General features: G+C 37.8%; 1 protein-coding gene across 3 annotated transcripts in view; it reads right to left on the bottom strand.

The window, feature by feature from the left end:
* Positions 1-19917, bottom strand: part of RyR (Ryanodine receptor) — a 1703288-nt gene that overhangs the window by 151762 nt on the left and 1531609 nt on the right. For all 3 annotated transcript variants that reach the window (XM_090399345.1, XM_090399347.1, XM_090399344.1), the window contains exon 107: positions 6230-6481. In XM_090399345.1, the coding sequence (XP_090255471.1) occupies positions 6230-6481 (252 nt within the window). The remainder of the gene's footprint in view (positions 1-6229; positions 6482-19917) is intronic.

Genomic DNA, 19917 nt, shown 5'->3' on the forward strand with positions numbered 1-19917 from the left:
CAAATCCATGTTGATTCTCACAGATAACATTACCCTCATCTGCCCAATTCTGTATACGGTCCCTCACTACTTTCTCCAAGATCTTAACAACTACTGATGACACACAGACTGGCCTATAATTAGACACTTCCAGTCTGTTACCACCCTTATGCAATGGCACTATCTTACCTTCCTTCCATTCCCTGGGCACCTTTGCCAAAGCCAGACTTTCATTGAAAAGCCACGTTAAAGGCACTGTCAATTCCCTAGCACATTCTCTCAAAACTCGTGGTGAAATACCATCCAGTCCCACAGCTTTACTGACATCCAGAGAACTCAGTATCTGAAACACACTCTCCTCCTGTACCTCCAGACCTCGAACCAGTCCTATCCCTCTAGCATTAAAACTGACTTCTCTAGGATGAAATACTTCAATAAAGTGTTCATTGAACAATTCCACTATGTCCTCTGCATCAGTCACTCTATTCCCATTTTTATCCCACAATATCATTCTTCCACAGTCATTTCTCCTCCTACTGGCCACATAGCTAAAAAATTCCCTAGGATTTTCTTTGGATCTTAGGGCCAATCTCCTCTCATATTCCAGTTTCGCTTTCCTTACCACTAGTCACTCTTGTGGCCTGTGTCTTATATTCCTCATGCATCTCTTCACCTGTCTCCTTATATCTCTTCCATAGCCACTTTTTCGCATGCAATTCCTGTTTAATTTTGTTTGTCATCCACTTTACTTCAAATTGCGTCTTCTTCTTCACTCGTGGTATACAACTTACCATTGCTGATAACAAATATTCTTTCACAATTTCCCACGCACTAGTGATATCCCGGCCTTCCAATTCCTCCCTCCATGAAACTTCCCGAAGTTGACGTCTAAGACTATTATAATCACCTGCCTTATAATTCCACATAAGTTCCCATCTCTTTGATACTCCTTCATGTCTATTCATTTTCCAAGTCAACACCATATGGTCACTCTCTCCAATTGGTGGGAGAGACGTCAACTCAGTTATTATCAACTCTTCTGATGCTATAACCAAATCCAAAACTTTTGAACCTCTTGTTCCCTCTGTTACATGTTGCCTAAGACATTTGTCCCTCAAGAATTCTAGAAATTCCATTCCCCTATTGCTACATGCATCTTCCTCTCTCAAATTTATACTACTGTAGTTAAAATTCCCATAACAATCATTCTTCTTGTTACTTGACAAACTAAACAGTCTGAACATCTCCTGGTCCCCATTCTCTTCTCCTGGGTCTGTAGCAACACCCCACTAAATATCCTATCTTGCCCACCTCTACCTCACACCATATGCTCTCTAAATCATTTGTCTCACTGCCTTCCAAAGCCTCCCCTCTTAGAGGACATAGGTCGTCACTTATCATAAGCAGTACCCCACCACCACACTTTCCCCTCCTATCCTGCCGAAAATTGCTATACCCAGCGACTTCTATTCCTGTTGTTATATCCCCTTCTGTCAACCACGTCTCAGTGATCGCAATAATTTTTGGCCAGGCTGATGATATCTGCGCCACCAATTCCTCTCCCTTATTCCGGATACTCCTGTGTATGATAGACTTTGTGTTTCTTAGGGGGGACCTCCCCTCAATGAGTCTTGATAGACTTTGTGTTTCTTAGGAAGGACCTCCCACGATGTCTTTTGACTCCATGAAGGCTTGAATAATACTAATGTTTGTTAAAAGCAAATGTACATTGTTGTACTATGATTGGATTTCTAATCAGTAAACTGCAGCATATGGGGATGGATATAGGGTTGGTGAGATGGATAGGAGGGTTGATGGAGAGATATCAGAGAGTAGTTTATTCAGGAGTAGGGTCCAAAAGAATGCCTGTGACTAGTGGTGTGCCGCAGGGTACCGTTCTTGGACCACTACTGTTTAATTTGTTCATTAACAATATAGGAAAGGATCTGAGAGGAACTGTTCATTTTGTTTGCTCATGATGCAAAGTTAGGGTAATAGTGAATGCACAGGATGTCAAAATTTTGCATGATGATTTGGATAGTTTGGAGGGCTGGGCTAAGGAGAATGGATGTCGATTTAATGTGGCAAAATGTAAGGTTATGCAATTTGGGGTGAAAAGATTAGCAGCAGTATATCACATTGGTGGAACCGTACTCCAGGAGATTGATGAGGCCAGGGATTTGGGAGTGTTGGTGGATAGGGAGTTGAAGTTTATTGGGAACATTGCAAAAGTGGTTAAATCAGCTCATCAAATCACTTGGTTACTGAAGAATACTTTGACAAGCAGAGACAAACAAGTTATTGTTCCTCTGTATCGAGCCTTGATAAGACCCCCATCTAGATTATTGTGCCCAGATTTGGGTGCCAGGATTTCTTCTTGATGGGGAGGAGACAGAGAGGATCCAGAGACGAGTGACCAAGATGATAGCAGGTCTATGGAATGAACCTTATGAGAACAGGTTGAAGATTTGTGGGTTGCAGAAATTGGTTGATAGGCAGAAGAGGGGTGATATGATTGAGACATTCAAATTACTGAAGGGTTTCTATAAGTTTAATTCAGAAGATATTTTTGAGAACAGGACTGGTGGTGGGAGGACTAGGTACCATCTACGGAAATTGGGCAAGGGTGTGGTTAGCAAGGGTGTTAGAGCTAGGTTTTTTACTTGGAGAGTGGTGAATGAGTGGAATAAGCTGCCAGAGTCCGTTGTGGGTGCATGACTGTGAATGAGTTCAAGGTGAAGTATGATAGATACTATGTGAATATTGAATAGTTGTTCTTGACATGATGTTAGGGCCTTCCTCGATGAGTCTAAGGACTCCTTGGAGTTGCCTGTAATAATAATAATAATAATTATTATTATTAGTTTTTTTTTTTTTTTTAAATAAATTCACCCACAGATAAATAATATGGTGGTACCATTGATGAAATAAGGTTAGATAAATGAGAAACACAGCTCTGGATCTACTATACTACTAACTGCAATGAGCTCACCACTATCAGTAACTTAGCTAACTTTTATCTAGCACATCAGGAAGAAAGAATCTTCATTCTTGATCCAGAAATGTCTATTTGCCTACAATACAACAATCCTGTGATTTGGAATCACAGAGAGTCAGAACTCCATTCATTTCTATGAAAAATTAACAATTTATATCCCAGATTAAATTTACACAAGACAAAAAATCATCAAGAGAAATTTCCTTTCTGGACATACAGTAACCAGAAGGATCGCTATCTACTTTTGTCTATTGAAAACCAAGTTTTGCGGGATGCTATATTCATAATACATCTGCTCATCATCTCAAAAGGTATGAGCATCATAAAATCCTTACTGTCTAGAGCAGTTGTCTCTAAACTTTTTGCTGTGAGGGCCACATTGAGTACTTCAGCACTGTTCAGAGGGCTGTAGTAAAAAAACTCTCTAGAACTAGATATATGAGTTTTATTGAAAGCAGATAAAAACTGATTACAGAGTATGTGAGATTAAATTATCGTATATTAATGACAACGAACACTATCAGCAAATTCTCATATTTTTATCACAAATTGTAATAAAACCATTAATGTGAATGATGTAACTGTGTTTGTGTTTTTAAAATCTTATTAAACTCAGCTTCAAATTTTGAAGTGCTAATTACAAGTAGCGATTTCAAATGTTCATCAGATAAATTTGCCCTGTATTTTGACTTGATATATTTCATTTGGAAAAAAGTTTGTTTGCAAAAATACGTCCCAAAAATAGACATAAATTTACAAGCTAATTTCTTCAAATCTGCTTGTAAAATTTTGTAAAATTCAAATTTTTTTTCTTCGTTAGTCCATTTTAACAGACCTTTTACAGTCAAAAAGACCGTAACTTGGATCAAGGTTACTTTTTGCTGTTCGGGAATATATTTTGAACACAATTTTAATTAATGCATTTGAAATCTATCAACACCCTGTGTTTTTTTTTTTTTTGCAGATTCTTATTGAAAAATTAGTCCAATTGGCTGGCCAGATAAAATCATATTGCGGGCGACATCTGACCCACAGGCCGTAGTTTGGAGACCCCTAGTCTAGAGTACACAAAATTTGTTCCTTCGTTCAACTGGAAACTAGCAAACAAACAGATCTACCAAATGGATGCAATTTCTCTACTAAGTGTTCCAGGTGATTATGTAAGCATATTTGAGAAGAAGCTAAGAAAGAATTTCAAAGAGAAACTTAGAGAAGAACAAACTGGATTCAGGCCAAAAGGTATCAGGATCAGATTTTAACTTCAAGACAGATATTTCAAAATCATGGGAATATAATTAGGATCTATATTTAAGTTTTGTACATGTGGAAAAGGGATATGACAAGGTTCCAAGAGAAAAACTGTTAGCATATTGTACTAAGTGATACACAGGCTATATCTGTCAGCAGTCAGAACTGAAGAAGTAATAGGAAGATGCTTTGATGTACAATCAAGTGCAAGACAAGAGTGCTCTCCACTATTATTCATATTGATCCCATTATGAAGGAATGTAGTATTAAACCAAATATAAAAACTTCAGATGTTAATATTGGCTCTTTACTTTATGCGGATCATATCATACTCTTACATAAATCCACTAGGAATTTGCAGGATTCCTCAACTGCTGTAACAACTAAAGCGTGAAAATCAGAAGGAACTTCAAATGCATTCTGAAAGTTATTTAGGCACACTTTTTAGTGAAGATGGCAAGTAAATATTATTATTAGTAACACCAGATCTCCATGGAGTAAAAAGACTCATTATGGGAGGCATGCAAAGTTCATCAAATGGCACCTTAAATTCATTCAGTGTATCTGCATTCCCCACAACATCAGGTAACACATTCCTCTCACCAACCACTCTCCATGCAAAGAACCTGCTCCTTATACCTCTGTTCACACTCTCACACCCTCTTTACGCTTGCAGGTATGTCCCCTTGTTCTAATCCCTTCTCAAGTTCTATGAAAATTTCTTCCACATTAAACTAATAACAACCCTTTACCAACTTAAATGTCCCAATCACATCCCCTCTTTTCCTTTTATTCACAAGGGTTTGCAAACTGCATTCCCAATCTGTTTTCATATTCCACATCTCAAAGACCAGTTGCCACCTTGGTCAGTCTTCTCTAGATCATTTCCAGTATATCTTCATCACCATAAAAATCAGGAGGGACAACAGTCTCCCCAGTTTTGCATCATCTGCAAACAGTTGTATATAACTAGTTAAACTCATTCCAATATCATTAATATACAAATTAAATAACAATGTCCTAAAACAGACCCCTATGACACACCATTAGTGAATTTTCTCTTCTGGGATACCATATCCCGATACACAACTTGCTGATACCTATCTGAGAGCCAGTTGCCGATTTATATCACTAATCTATCATCCAATCCTATCTGCTTCGATTTAGTTACCAACTCACGGTGTGGCAATCTATCAAAAGCCTCAGCAAAATCGAAGTATGTCACTGTGTATGCATCTCCCTTGTGGAATATATTCATCACCTTGTTATAGTACATAAGCAAGTTGGTAAAACATGACCTCCCTTTAACAAACCCATTCTGGCAAGCACAAAGAATAACGCTATTATCAACCCACTTTTGTATCCTATCTCTCACTAACCCCTCCAATACCATAACTACAACCACGGATATACAGATCATGTTTGTATATCTATAATTTGTAGCCTTAGCTTTATTTAATTGTTCGAGTTCACCTTTGTGAACTGAACAATTTTACCTTCCTTCCTTCCACTTTTTGGGACATGTACTGTTTCAAGACTCTTGTTAAACAGGTAGGCCAAGGCTGTTGGAACATTCCATTAAGACATGTGGTGATATGTCATCAAGTCCTATTGCCTTATTGACATCTAGCTCACTTTACTCCTCATATACCTCTTGCTTGCTCACTATTATCTTTGCTAATTTCATTATCTACACTTGAGTTTCTGATATCACATTAAAGATGAAAATACTATTAGCGGTAGATGGCATTGCAGTTCTTTGGTGTATTGAGTGGTGGAGACAGAGAGTTGTAGAGTAGAGTGCCCTCCCTCGATGAGTCTTTGGACTCCCTGGAGGTGTCAGGTAATAATAATAATAATATAGTTGTGAAGAAATTGTTTGAAATGGAATAAAAATTATACATATCTTTAATTTATCTTATGATTCATAAATATTTAAAATTTAGAAAACTTCATTTTCTAAAGTACTTTGCAATAATAATTTGCATCAGGCACTAAATTTACCTAATTTCACCATCTTCTTCCTCTTTAGTGATGTCAAGACCAAAAGCTTGAATAGTGGCCATCATTTCTCCAGCTTCTCCCATCAAAGCCATTTCTCCAGGTGGTAATACTTCTAATGTTAATGGTGACCCTATTGGTACTAAAGCTCCAGGCTTTGCAAATATATCTGGTTTTGTAATTTCTTCTTCTTCAGCATCTGCTTCAACCAAGGGTTGACCACCCATTAACATCATAATGAATCTCATCACAGTCCTAAAAACACAAGCAACATTTAATACACAGCAAGATTCAAAGAAATATTTAAAAGTTGTATGCTCAAGACCTACATTATTTTCTAATGACAGGAAAATAATCAACGTATAAGGCTAATTTTAAAAAAAGAATGCATGGTATGTATATAATTATCATGAAGGGCATTACAAAGATTAAAGATTTAGTTAATATATTAACTAAATTGATTACCATATAATTTAAAATATAATTTTGATAATATATATAATTATAATAACGATGATATAATTATAATAATGATTATATATATAACGATGTTGTACTTATAGATATAGAACCAATAAATGCACAAAAATATTTCAGTCTACTAGAGGCACAGGCTAAACTTATTGGTCTGCAGATCAACATCCAAAAGTCCAGAGTATTCTCAATAGGTTGTGAAAACCTTATACTTCATATCAGCAATACAGAAAATGATAGAAAACGTAAACAGCTGGCTCTAGTCTTCCATAACAAACTCCACCCCATCTGGAAATCATCATTAGTATCATTAAAGACAGAATTAAGATTATACCATGCAACCAGTAGATCGATCTTCTTGTATGGTTCTCAAACCTGGACAATAAGCACCAAAAAAAACTACAGATCTAATTAACTCCTTTGGAACTACATGTCTCAGACTGATCCTTGGATACACCTGGATGGACCGTGTCACTAACTCTGCTGTGCTAAATCTGGCTAAGCAAGAACCACTTGTCAGTATAGTCAAAAAACTACAACTCAGATGGCTTGGGCATCAACTCAGACATCCTGAAGTCTCATCCTATTTGGAATCCCTCATCCTGTACAAAACAGAAGATGGCAAACGCAGTAGAGAAAGACCATGCAAACAATTTTGGCAATACATATGTGAAACCATCAGTAGGCTGAACTGCAAAACTCCATCTGACATCTACCAGTTAGCTCAAGACAGAGAGACTTGGAAGACCATAATTTGCAATATTTAATTTTTAATAAAAATCTCTTTTCCCTTTTCACATTGTATCATATTGTGAATAAACCATGCATGTATATATATAATTTTATTCATGCTGGATACAGGTGTTCGTCAGCAGTGTTTATTGTTGTTATTTTGTTTATTTGTGTTTTTGCTACTTGTTTGTTACTACTGCTTTTGTTTTCTGAAAATGTAAAGAGGTGTAAGTCTGTAGCACAGAAAGCTTTGCATGAAGGTGGAGAGTTCTGCCTTGGATTTTTTCCAGTGGATGCATTGTGAGAATTGTTTCATGTATGCACTGGAAAAGTATGAAAGATTTGTGAACTATTAGAGTGAATGAAAAGAAGAAAGCATTAATATATGTGAAAAGTGTAATGATAGGTTAGAGTATTTTGAAACGGGAGCTAATGTCATTGGGTAGTAAACAAAAAATCGCAGAGAAGTGTTGACCTTTCAAAAGATAACAAAGGAAACAGAGTGGAAAAGTTAGGCAAGAGTTGATGAAAAGTGCAAAATGAAATGAAGCATCTAGAAGATAAGATTAAACATCTAAAGAAGAGACTGGCTGATGTGAATGCGGAGAAAGTTAGTATTATAAAAAAGAGCCAGAAGGTAGTGTTATATGGAGACTCAATCATTTGAGGTATGATGACTAATGAGGTACACAAACCTGATGGAATATTGAAACATCAGTTATTTCAAAATATTGAAATAACTGATGCTTTTGCAGAGAAGGAAAAAACAGGCATCAGAATTAGCAGTAGTTGTGGGCATGAATGACTTAGTTGGTGAAAAAATAAAAGGAACACTGATAGAAACTTAAAGAAGTTCTTGCTGGAAGAAAAGGATAATAATATTTGTAAAAGTTGTTAGTGTTACCCAAATATGACAATACTGAGATAATGAACAGTAAGATGGCTGAGTTATGTTAGGCAAACAGGTTACAGTTTGCCAATTTGTGGAGTGAATTTGAAGGGAAGTTGGAATGCTTTGAAGTTGATGGATTGGATCTGAAAGGATTTGCAGTTTGGATAGAAAAGCTATTGTTTGATGAGAAGGCACAGAATAAAAAATTTAGTGTAGCTAATGATCAAAGAGTGCATATGAAGGAGGATGGCACAGCGAAAGGGATTGTATCACAGGAGGAAGATCAATACAGGGTTGAAGATAGGATTTTGGCAGGGCAAGGTGATGGAATGCATTTGTCTCTGGGCCAATTCCAGCATCTCTTTGTCTTTTTGAAAACCAGGTGACCAAATCTGTGCACATTATTTTTCATGTGTGGCCTTATACAATGGAACAAGAACTTCCTTACTTCTACAAGTTAGTATCCTTGGCATCATTCCCAGAATTCTTTGTGTTGTCCTCAGAATTTTGGCAATGTGTCCCCTAAATTTTAGATCCTTATCCACTCTCACTCCAAGATCTCCTCTTTCCTCCTCCTCCAACAATATATCCCCACCAACCGTAAATTCTACATCCCATCTTTCTTTTCCAAATTTTAAAATCTTACCTTTTGCAACATTGAACTTGTATTCCCATTTCTATGCCCATTCACTCAATCCATTCAAGTCTTCTTGTATGGCCACAACATCTTCTCTACTCTTCATAGTTCGTCCCAATTTTGTATTATCTGCAAACAACAGTTCCATGAAAATTCATCAAAAAAACAGTTAATCGAAAGACAATTCATTGAACAACAATTCATCGAAAATGCAAATCATCGAAAAAACAATTCACCGAAAATTTTAACTAAAATTTCATTAAATTGATCCAGCCAAAACTGAATTGCTAATATCATTTCAAAACTTTTTTTCGAAAATATTATGATAAAAGTGATCCATTTAGAACAAAAACTGAACTGTGAGGACAGCTTCTTGTACCAGCAACTTCTATTAATTCTGCTAAGTCAGAGAGTTATTGTAATACATAATTTGGACACGTTATTTCTTTGTTGCCCCGAATATAGCTGAACTGAAAACTGGAACGGTTCGACATTTTCTTGTGAAAGTTTCAGATAGCGAATCTGAATCAGATTCGCTTTCTGAAACTTTAATTCATCCCATAATAATTCTATTTGAATGCAGATGAATTCTGCATTCAAATAGAATTATTTTAATTATTATTATTATGGGATGAATAAAATTCATCCCATAATAATTGGTGTATTGAAGTAGCATATTACTACTAGTTAGAAAAATAATAATGGAGCCTGCGTAGGCTCGGCTTTTACTCCTGGAAACAAGCAAATCAGTCCATGAACAGACATGAAACAGTTATTGGACAAGAAGGAAAATAAGAAAAAATATTATTCTATAATTATTCCCTATTAAAATAGCATTGCTTTCTCACTCTGCACGGTTCAGTATTTGTTCTAAATGGATCACTTTTATCATAACATTTTCGAAAAGTTAAAATTTTCGGAGAATTGTTTTTTCTATGAATTGCATTTTTGACGAATTGTCATTCGATGAATTGTTCATTCGATTAATTGCCTTTTCGATGAACTGTCTTTCGTTTAATTGCCTTTTCGATGAATTGTCTTTCGTTTAATTGCCTTTTCGAACTCTCCGGATACCGCAAACAACTGAATATCCTCACCCATATCTTTGCCTATATCATTAACAAACAGGTTAAACAGAAATTGGCCTAAAACAGATCCCTAAGGCACACCATAATAGTGACTTTCCTCTTCCGGGATATTGCTCCCCTAATCTCTGATCCAATGCACTAATCTAATATCCAACCACTCTAGTTTGACTATCAATTTATTGTGCAGTAATCTATCAAAATTCTATCAATCTATCACAACTGAATATCCTCACCCATATCTTTGCCTATATCATTAACAAACCGGTTAAACAGAAATTGGCCTAAAACAGATCCCTAAGGCCATAATAGTGACTTTCCTCTTCCAGGATATTGCTCCCCTAATCTCTGATCCAATGCACTAATCTAATATCCAACCCCAACCACTCTAGTTTGACTATCAATTTATCATGCAGTAATCTATCATTATGCAGTATTCTGCCTTTGCAAAATCTAAGTATACTATGGTGTATCCCTCTCCTCTGTCCACGGAAGCTGTCACCTTAGCAAATCCATGCTGTCCATCAAGGATATTGTTGGATTTACAGAATTGGATTTACAACCATTGTTGTAAATCCAATTCTGGATCCTAGTTCTCACCAGCTTCTCAAACAACTTAACCACAACACCTGACACACACACAGGTAGGCCTGTAATTTGATGCTTAAGTTCCATCACATCCCTTATGAAGCAGCACAATCTTCACTTCCTTCCACTCCTTTGTAACTTGACCCAGTGCAAGACTCATATTAAAAAATATATCAAGGCAGGTGCCAACTCCCTAGCACATTCCTTCAGAATGCATGGTGACAGTGCCGCACCCAGAAGGGGGCCAAGGGACCCTGCCCCCACAAAGAAAAAGGAAAAAAAAAACACTAGAAAATTTTCCAAAAATCTTTTCCTAATTAAAATTCATTTTTTTTTTATTAATGTCGTGTCGTGTCTTCTATTTCTATACTACTATGAATTAGCGATCATTGCAGATGCTCAGTCATAGGTCATATGTGATGTGTAGTGTCAAATCGTCTACTCAACTAGGGCCCCCTTCCCCCCCCCAAGATTAATCCTGAGTGCACAACTGCATAGTGATATATTATCAAGTCCCACAGCCTTATTAACAGCAAACTTGATGTTAATAAGTTTGCTCAAGTGGAATTGAGCAAACTTATTAATATCAAGTTTGCTCAATTCCACATATACCTTTTGCTCACTTATAGTCAGTCTCCTCTCCCCTCCCCATCACCAACTGCTCTCAAACCCTCCATGATTTCACATACACAAGAATGAAAGACCTTTATGAACTGCTGATTAAGTATCTCCACTATATCTTCCACAGCAGTTGTTCTTATACCATTTTCTCCATTCAGTGTCATCCTTCCATAATCATTCTTTTTTTTTTTTTTTGCTGGCTACATATTGAAAGAACTCCCTAAGATTCTTTTTGGCTTCATTAGCTGATACCTCACTTTTGCTACCCTTACCAATCAAGTCACCCACCTTGCCTGGTCTTTGTAATCCTCATGGAATCGGTTATTACCACTTCTCTTATACTACCTCCATAATACACTTTTTCTCTTTATTATTATTATCATATTATTATTATTATTAACCTTATACAGTTTCAAGGCCATTGCTTGAAACTGTATAAGGAAGGTGTGAGCAAAGACCCTGCTTCTCACTCCTTTGCTCACACCTTCCTTATACAGTTTCAAGCAATGGCCTCTTGTTCTACTTCCCTCTCCAATTCTATGAAAAATCTCTTCCATGTCTACCTGATAACAACCCCTGACCAGTTTATATGTCTCAATCATATCCCCCCCCCCTTCCTCCTATTCATGAGGCTCTGCAACTTACATCGCATGTTTAATCTCTTCATTCATCTATTTCACACCTACCTTATTTAACTTTCTGACCCTTGGAATACATTTAGACATTACTTCTACTAGATAGTTTTTGAATATCCCCCAAGCTGCACTGATCTCCTTTCTGGCTAACTTCTCATATCATGCTACACCTGCAAGCTGTCTCTCCTGAGCTCCTCATTATCACCAGCCTTGTAGTTATGCATATACCCTTTTCTCACAGAGATTTTCACACTGCTGGCAACCACCCAGGTAATCACTTCATGGTCACGCTCACCAACTGGAGGGTGATCTGACACCTCATTTATAATTACATTGTTTGATGAGATGATAAAATCCAAGACCATCAATCCTTGTTACATACCTTGTTACATACTTGCCCTCTGTTACATACTGTCTGAGGTAGTTGTTCCTCAAAAACTCATTTTCTTTACTTCCAGTTACTATCTCATCATCCCAGTCTATATTGCCATAATTAAAGTAACCCATAATAATCACCCTTTTCTTATTTGCTTGGGCAATTTGATTAGCCAATGCCAGTCCTGAGCCCAGATAAAATGGGGGTTGGGGAAAGCAACGGTGAACTACCCTGTAAAATTCATACCAGAAATACTTTGTGGGCAAAGCCTACAAAGTCACCTATGGTCTGAAATGATTGAAAAGGGTAAATCAGTCAATTTGATTATACATTTCATAGTCACTACTATTGACATTGCCAGGTCTATAATAACATCCAACTAAGTATTTCATTCTATTCACCTGCTTGACTGTATTTCATACCATACTTCCTCAAAACCACTGGCACTGTTTCCATCTTGCATCTCTACTTTGTATGGACATAATTTCTCTATCATCAATAGCACTCCCTCTCCCTTTTTACCCTTTCTAACTCCATGAAACACATCATACCCTTCCATCTCTGTTTCAGGGTGTCATCCTCATCCAACCATCTTTCACTTATTCCAACAATTTTTGGGTGAATGGATTCAATTAATGCAACCATTTTATTTGCCTTGTTTCTTACACTTCTAGCATTTGTATACAAACAGCAGCTTATTCCTGGATCTACAGCAAGTTCCACTGATACCACTTATTTGATGTGACTTCTCCCTGCTTAACTCGAGCCATTTCTTTTTCTCCTAATTCATCTTAAAATCTTCTTCAAATCCAACTGTTTTCCCTTGATCCTAAGGGAAATCCCATTCTCTTTGTGTCTACACATGCATTGACATCCTCTTGGAGCACACCTGTCTTGCATACCTGTTCTCTCATTCTCTAAAACCACGTTGCTCACCTCTTCATTCATAACCACCTCTTCTATCTGTCCTGTCTTACTTTCTCATTCTTTCCACATCACTTCCCATTTGATCAGATTCATTCTATGCACTCACTTCTCTACCTTTGAGCAGCAGTCTCTCCAAGCAACTCACACTAAAACCACTCAAATGCAGTCCATTACTCCTATACAGTTCACTTCGTCCTTCAAACCATTCCACACATTAACAAACTGAAGTGCTTTCTCCTTGCACATTTCCACTAACATATCATTCATAATCCTTGTTCTCTGTCTCATCTCGCCACTGTGTTACCTTGGCAACACGCTTACTACCTTTCCTATCACACTATTATCTTTTATCTGTCTCAACAACCTCCTAATATCCAATCTGAAGTGTTTGCACACCTGTGAAGAATATTTTGGTATACTCCACAAGTCATTTGTACCTATTACAGCTACCAACTCTTTTGCTCGCTTACTTCTAATATCCAATGCTTCAATCACTCTACTCATTCTACCTCAAGTAAAACAAATTTTGTGCATCCTCTCATTCAGCATACCTTTAATAATGGAATCACCATACAACACCACTCGCAGGTCTTTCGTTACCTCTTTTATACCAATACTATTCATTTTCATTATTTTCACTCTTCCACACATATCTTGAATTCTCTTAACTTCATTCTGCATCCATTTAATCTCTTGCCTCATCTTAATCAACTCAACTTTCGAATCTTGCATCACATTTTCGCTCTCATTCATTCTCTCAATTTTGTTGCCAGCCATACACGCTTGTTCACAGTGAATGCTGCTCACCACCTTATCTTTAACTGCACTTTGTTTTTTAACTTCTGCTACATTCGCATAAATTTTATCTTTCTTACCATGTATTTTTCACCATGCATATATCACCAAACAACTGGCTCTCCAAACAAAATTCCAAACAATTAGCTATCCCCTTGACTGGGTTATTTAATGAGTTTCTTGCAGTTGGTCAAGTTCCAAAGGAGTGGAAAGAAGGCAACATAGTATCACTCCACAAGCATGGATTGAAGACAGAAGTTACCAGTTATAGACCAGTCTGTATAACTGCAGTTGTAGTCAAAGTTTGGAGAGATTGGTTAGGAATAGAATACAAGATTATGCTGATGGACATAGGATTCTTTATGATAGTCAACATGGATTTGTAAAGGGCAGATCTTTTTTTTTTAGCAATTTACTTGTATTTTATAAGGTAATGTATGTGTTAGATAACAGAGAATCATATACAGTGATATTATTGGACTATGCAGAAGTATTTGATAGATTATCACATGATATGTTGGTGTATACAAGCTGTAGAGGATGAAAATGAATAGTATATTGGTTAGATGGATTGGAGATTGGTTCTCTGGACAATACCAACAAGCTGTGTATGATGGAGTAGTGTTTCAAAAAAGGAGGGAAACCAGTAGCATGCTCCCAGAGTTCTGCTCTTGGACCTCTGTTGTTTAACTTGTTTTGTAAATGATATATCACGTGGATTGACTAGGGATCTTCAGAATTATAAGTTGTGCTGCTGATGTTCCTCTTCAGGAAGATTTGTATAGACTTTTGACTTAGACAAATGAGTGGAATGGAGTTTTAATATTAATAAAGGCAAAGGTGTTGCATTTTGGAGTGTAGAAATATAAGGCTGTGTACTATATTGACAGTGCCGCACTGCAGGAAGGGGATGAGATTCGAGATTTCTCAAAGGCTGCACATCGTAGTGTTGCTAGATGGATATGATAAGAAATACTCCAACATGTATGGATAAGGAAGTGGTTGTGTCACCATATAAAGCACTAATCAGATGACACGTATACTATTGTGCTTAAATTTGGTCACCTGGTTTTCAGTGTGATGTGGAAACATTGGACAGGGTCCAGAGACATGTGACTATGACAATGTAATACAATAAAACAATAAGACGATAAGCTCTGTAATGTTGGCTATGGAGAGAGGTTGAAGCAATGTCAATTGCAGAGTTTGGTGGATAGGCAGAAACAAGGTGATATGAAATAACCATTTAAGTTAGTGCGGAGATGTTACTGGATTAATCCAGAGGAGATTATAAATAGAGGTGAATGTGAGAGGGGAAGAACCAGAGATCATCCCTGTAAGTTTTGTAAGAGTGTGGTGAAGAGGGCATGAGGAGTAGATTTTCTACATGGAGAATTGTGGATGAATGGAATGTATTACCAGAATATGTTGTTAATACAGGGAGTGCTAAGGATTTTGAGATTCAGTATGATAAATGTGTTGTCTGTTGGAAGAAAATCCTGTGATGAATCTGCTGACTCTATGGAGTTTGTGATGATGATAATAATATTGGGTTAATTAGTTATAGAGTTTTTTTTTTTCTGAATATAAGATAGAATGAGCTATTAAGCAAGACATGGTTAGATGAAGATGACATCCTGACAGGAATAGAGATGGATGGATATGTATTTTTCATGAAGCCAGACAGGGAAGAAAGGGAGGAGGAGGAGTGCTGTTGATGGATGATGAGTCATGCCCATCTAAGGTGGATTTGCAAGGTGCAAATAGTGGCCACAGTTTTGAGGCAGTATGGTGTGAAGTGGAGGTGAACAGGATGAAATATTTAGTTGGGTCTGCTAAAGACCTGGTAATATGGAGGATAATGAGAAGGAAATGTATAGACAAAATAGCCTAGTTAGCAAGAAATAAGTGATCATTATGGGTTACTTTAATTATCATAATATAGATATGGAATGAAGAGACTGTATCTGGGGAGGACAAAGAGAATAAATTTTTGGAGTTTTTGAGGGACAATTACCTTAGGCAGTACCCTATTACAGGGTACACAAGGGTAGTGTATTTGATCATCTCATCAGATAATGTTATTATAAATAGGGTATCAAATCTTCCACCAGTTGGTGAGAGTGATCATCAGGTGATCACCTGCAAGGGTGGCCAGCCATATGAGGACTTCTGTTAGAAAGGAATATATGTGGAATTATAAGGCTAGTAATTATGAAAAGCTCAAGAAACAGTTTGCAGCAATAACTTGGAATGAAAGCATATGTATGCTGATTGGGCCCTACTCAAGAACTATTTGGTGGAGGCAATATTAGACTGTATTCCAAAGGTCAAGAGATTAAATGGAACAGGTGTGAAGTGGATGAATCAAGAGGTAAGGTATGCAATCTGGAAGAAGAAAAAGGTAAGGTATGCAATCTGGAAGAAGAAAAAGGTATTATGGAAGCAGCACAAGACGAGTGGTTATAACAACCAGTTGAATGAAGAGTACAAAGAGCAGGCGAGGAAGGCGATTCACTCGATATGGGTGAATCGCCTTCAAAAAAGTGCAAAGTGCAGAAGCAAAAGTGCAGTATGAGCAGCAGTTAGCTAATGCGGCTAAAAAAATCCTGGGAATTTTTTCAATATTTGGCCAATAGAAGGAAGAATGATTATGGAGGGATGACAATGATTGGTAAAAATGGAGGAATAATAACTGTTGCAAAGGGTATACTTCAGGTATTTAATGAACAATTTATAAAGATATTTTATTCTTGTGAAAGTGACATCATGCAGAACTTGAATGCAGTGCGGGGAGGAGGAACTGTTAGTAAGTGAGCAGAGGGTATATGAGGAATTGAATAAACTTAATCTAAATAAGGCTGAAAGACTTGGTGCTATTTCACCACATGTTTTGAGGGAATGTTCTGGAGAGTTAACAACAGCTTTTACATATCTTTTTAAATGAGTCTTGCACTGGGCTAAGTTCCAAAGAAGTGAAAAGAGGATAACATCCACCGACCCTACATAATCTCCAAGCGCGGTTAGCCTAGTGGTTATGCGCTTTGCAACCATATGCCTGGGGAAGGAGTGTCCTAGGTTCGATTTCCATCGGTGACGTGAGGAGCTGAAGGATCTTCCTCAGCCATAGCCAAGTTAGCCAGTCTTGGGCGTGGATAGCAGGGTTTTTTCCCCAGTTTATTCTGCCATTTTTCATCCTGCAAAGCAGGCAAACTGGCCTTGAGAATTTAACACTACATGCCATAGGATACACCAGGGCATAGGGCTGACCACCTTAACCTGTTAACGGAGTGAGGTCCAATGATCAATGGACCCTCGACACCGCAAGGTAAAAGAGGGTATAAAGAAGATGACATGATGACATGACAAGGCTGAAAGACTTGGTGCTATTTCACCACATGTTTTGAGGGAATGTTCTGGAGAGTTAACAACAGCTTTTACATATCTTTTTAAATGAGTCTTGCACTGGGCTAAGTTCCAAAGAAGTGAAAAGAGGATAACATCCACCAACCCTACATAATCTCCGAGTGTTGGAAGCTTCACAACATAAAAATTAGGTCACAACTCCGACCAATAGGCGATAACATGAACATTCAAAGGCAGAAACACCAAGCCGACATGACATAGCATTCACTTCCTCCATGAGTTCAGATGACGACCCACGCTGTCGAAACGGCTCACACCCCATCAACCCTATCCCCGCCCTCTTTTCCCATAAACCCTTCCCCCTTCCTCTAAAAAACAGTTTCTAATTTTAGTCCCCTTTTCATCTTTTCACACCCTACAAAAAAGCGCTCCGCCCACCCTTAAAATATAATATATGTATACATTATATATAAAAAAACTCGGGTTTTTTTCAAATTAACCCTCCCACATTGCCAACCCCCCACTCCCCTTTCAACACCATAACAACAGAAGTATGCACACTGCAGAAAGAAGACAGGCAACAACATCCAAGAAAAGGTATGTGCGAATTTTCTTCTATTATGCTACATATATTTGTCTCTAAAAATACATCTGCAATGCCCTAAGAATTCTTGAGTAAAAAGCCAATGACATTAAAAAAGGGGCACTCCTAAACAGAAGCAGGCAAAATAGCTGTAAAAATAACAAAATTATTCTGATTCATAAGGGAGGTAAAATAAGAGTAGGGCTTTCAATTATAGACCAGTCTGTGTGTCTGGAGTTGTGGTTAAGGTGTTAGAGAGGTTAGTTAGGACCAAGATTCAGAATTGGGTTGACAGCAGAAAAATACTCTTTGATAGCCAGCATGGGTTTGTTAAAGAAAGATTGTGTTTTAACAATCTGCTTATTTATTATAAGGTGACAAAGGCATTGGATAAGGGTGATGCATACACAGTGGCATGTTTAGATTTTGCAAAAGTCTTTGATAAATTGCTGCCACATGACAAGCTGGTCATTAAATTGGAATTGATGGGGCTAGACAGTAGATCAGAGACAGTTCACTGATAAATATCAGTGAAATGTCTATGGAGGAGCGATATCCCAGAAGAAGAAAGTTACTAGCAGTGTACCCCAAGGGCCTGTTTTGGGTCCATTGCTGTTTAATTTGTATGTAAATGATATTGGGAGAGGTCTGAATGGCAATATGCAGTTATTTGCAGATGATGCAAAATCAAGAAGAACTATCATGAGTTGAGCAGATACCATGGCTTTGCAAGAGGATTTGAATGCACTGGATGAATGGAAAAATGAGTGAAGTTATCAATTCAATGTTGCAAGGTGTAAGGTCATGAACCTTAAATTTAATCATGGATATATACTTGGTGCAAGATAGATGGATCATTCTATCACACAAGTGGTAAAAACCCTAGGGTTCTTGAGGGCAACCATATCGAGGGTCTACCACAAGTATGCTATCAACAGACATACCTGCACCTAGTGGACAAGTTGTGACTGACCACATGCCACTGAATGACCAGGGTCAACATCGACTGTCCAGGCTAGTACAGATCAACTGCAGAGCCTCAACCACCTGGGTGCAGCTGGAGGAACACTCATCTGAGTTTGGGATCATCCAGTGACTCCAAGGTCCCCAGATTTAAATTCGATTGACTCTCTCTGCAGTGCCATCGCATGTGACATCAGATCCATGTGTCTGGGGCCGATATCTAAGGTGCAGTTGCAGACAATGCTGCAACAGGCATGGCTGGAATTACCTTCATCAACCCTCTGGTATCTGGTGGAGTCAATGCCTCAAGAGAGTACGTGTGTAGAGGCTTACCAAATACGAATATATGGTTTACCAAAAATCCACAAACCCAATTCCCCACTCAAGCCTATAGTAGATGCCACCAATGCACCTTGCTATAGACTATCTAAACAGCTGGCCAACTCTCTGATCCCCCTCACCGGAAGGTCCCCTTTCTATATAAAAAGCTCGACCCACTTTAAAGCCCTCACAGAAAATTTAACCTTAAATAAGACAGACATATTGGTAAGCTTTGATATCTCCTCTTTGTTTACCAATATTCCCCTAATTGACACTTATCTCTCTTAGAAAACGTTTTTCCCTCTGACATCTTAGATCTCTTTTCCTTTACCATTAACTCTGGGTATTTCTCTTGGAACAACAAAATCTACAAGCAGATAGAGGGAACTGCCATGGGTTCCCCCCTCTCACCCCCCTTGCCAATTTCTATATGGAAGATTTCGAAAAACGAGCCATAGACTCAGCCCCACTCAAACCTTCTATCTGGCTAAGATATGTAGATGATGTGTTCTCTATTTGGCCTCATGGCCCAGACACGTTAGACTCCTTCCTCAGTCATCTCAATAGTCTACACTCAAGAATCCAGTTCACTATGGAAAAGGAAAAGAACAATTGTTTACCCTTCCTAGACACCTTAGTCACACGCCTGCCTAATGATACACTTACCTTCACTGTATACAGAAAACCCACACACAC

The sequence above is a fragment of the Typopeltis vanoorti genome, chromosome 10 (genome assembly GCF_054136105.1).
Source record: "Typopeltis vanoorti isolate ZY-2024b chromosome 10, IOZ_Tvanoo_1.0, whole genome shotgun sequence".
In the NCBI taxonomy this organism is placed as follows: Eukaryota; Metazoa; Arthropoda; class Arachnida; order Uropygi; family Thelyphonidae; genus Typopeltis; species Typopeltis vanoorti.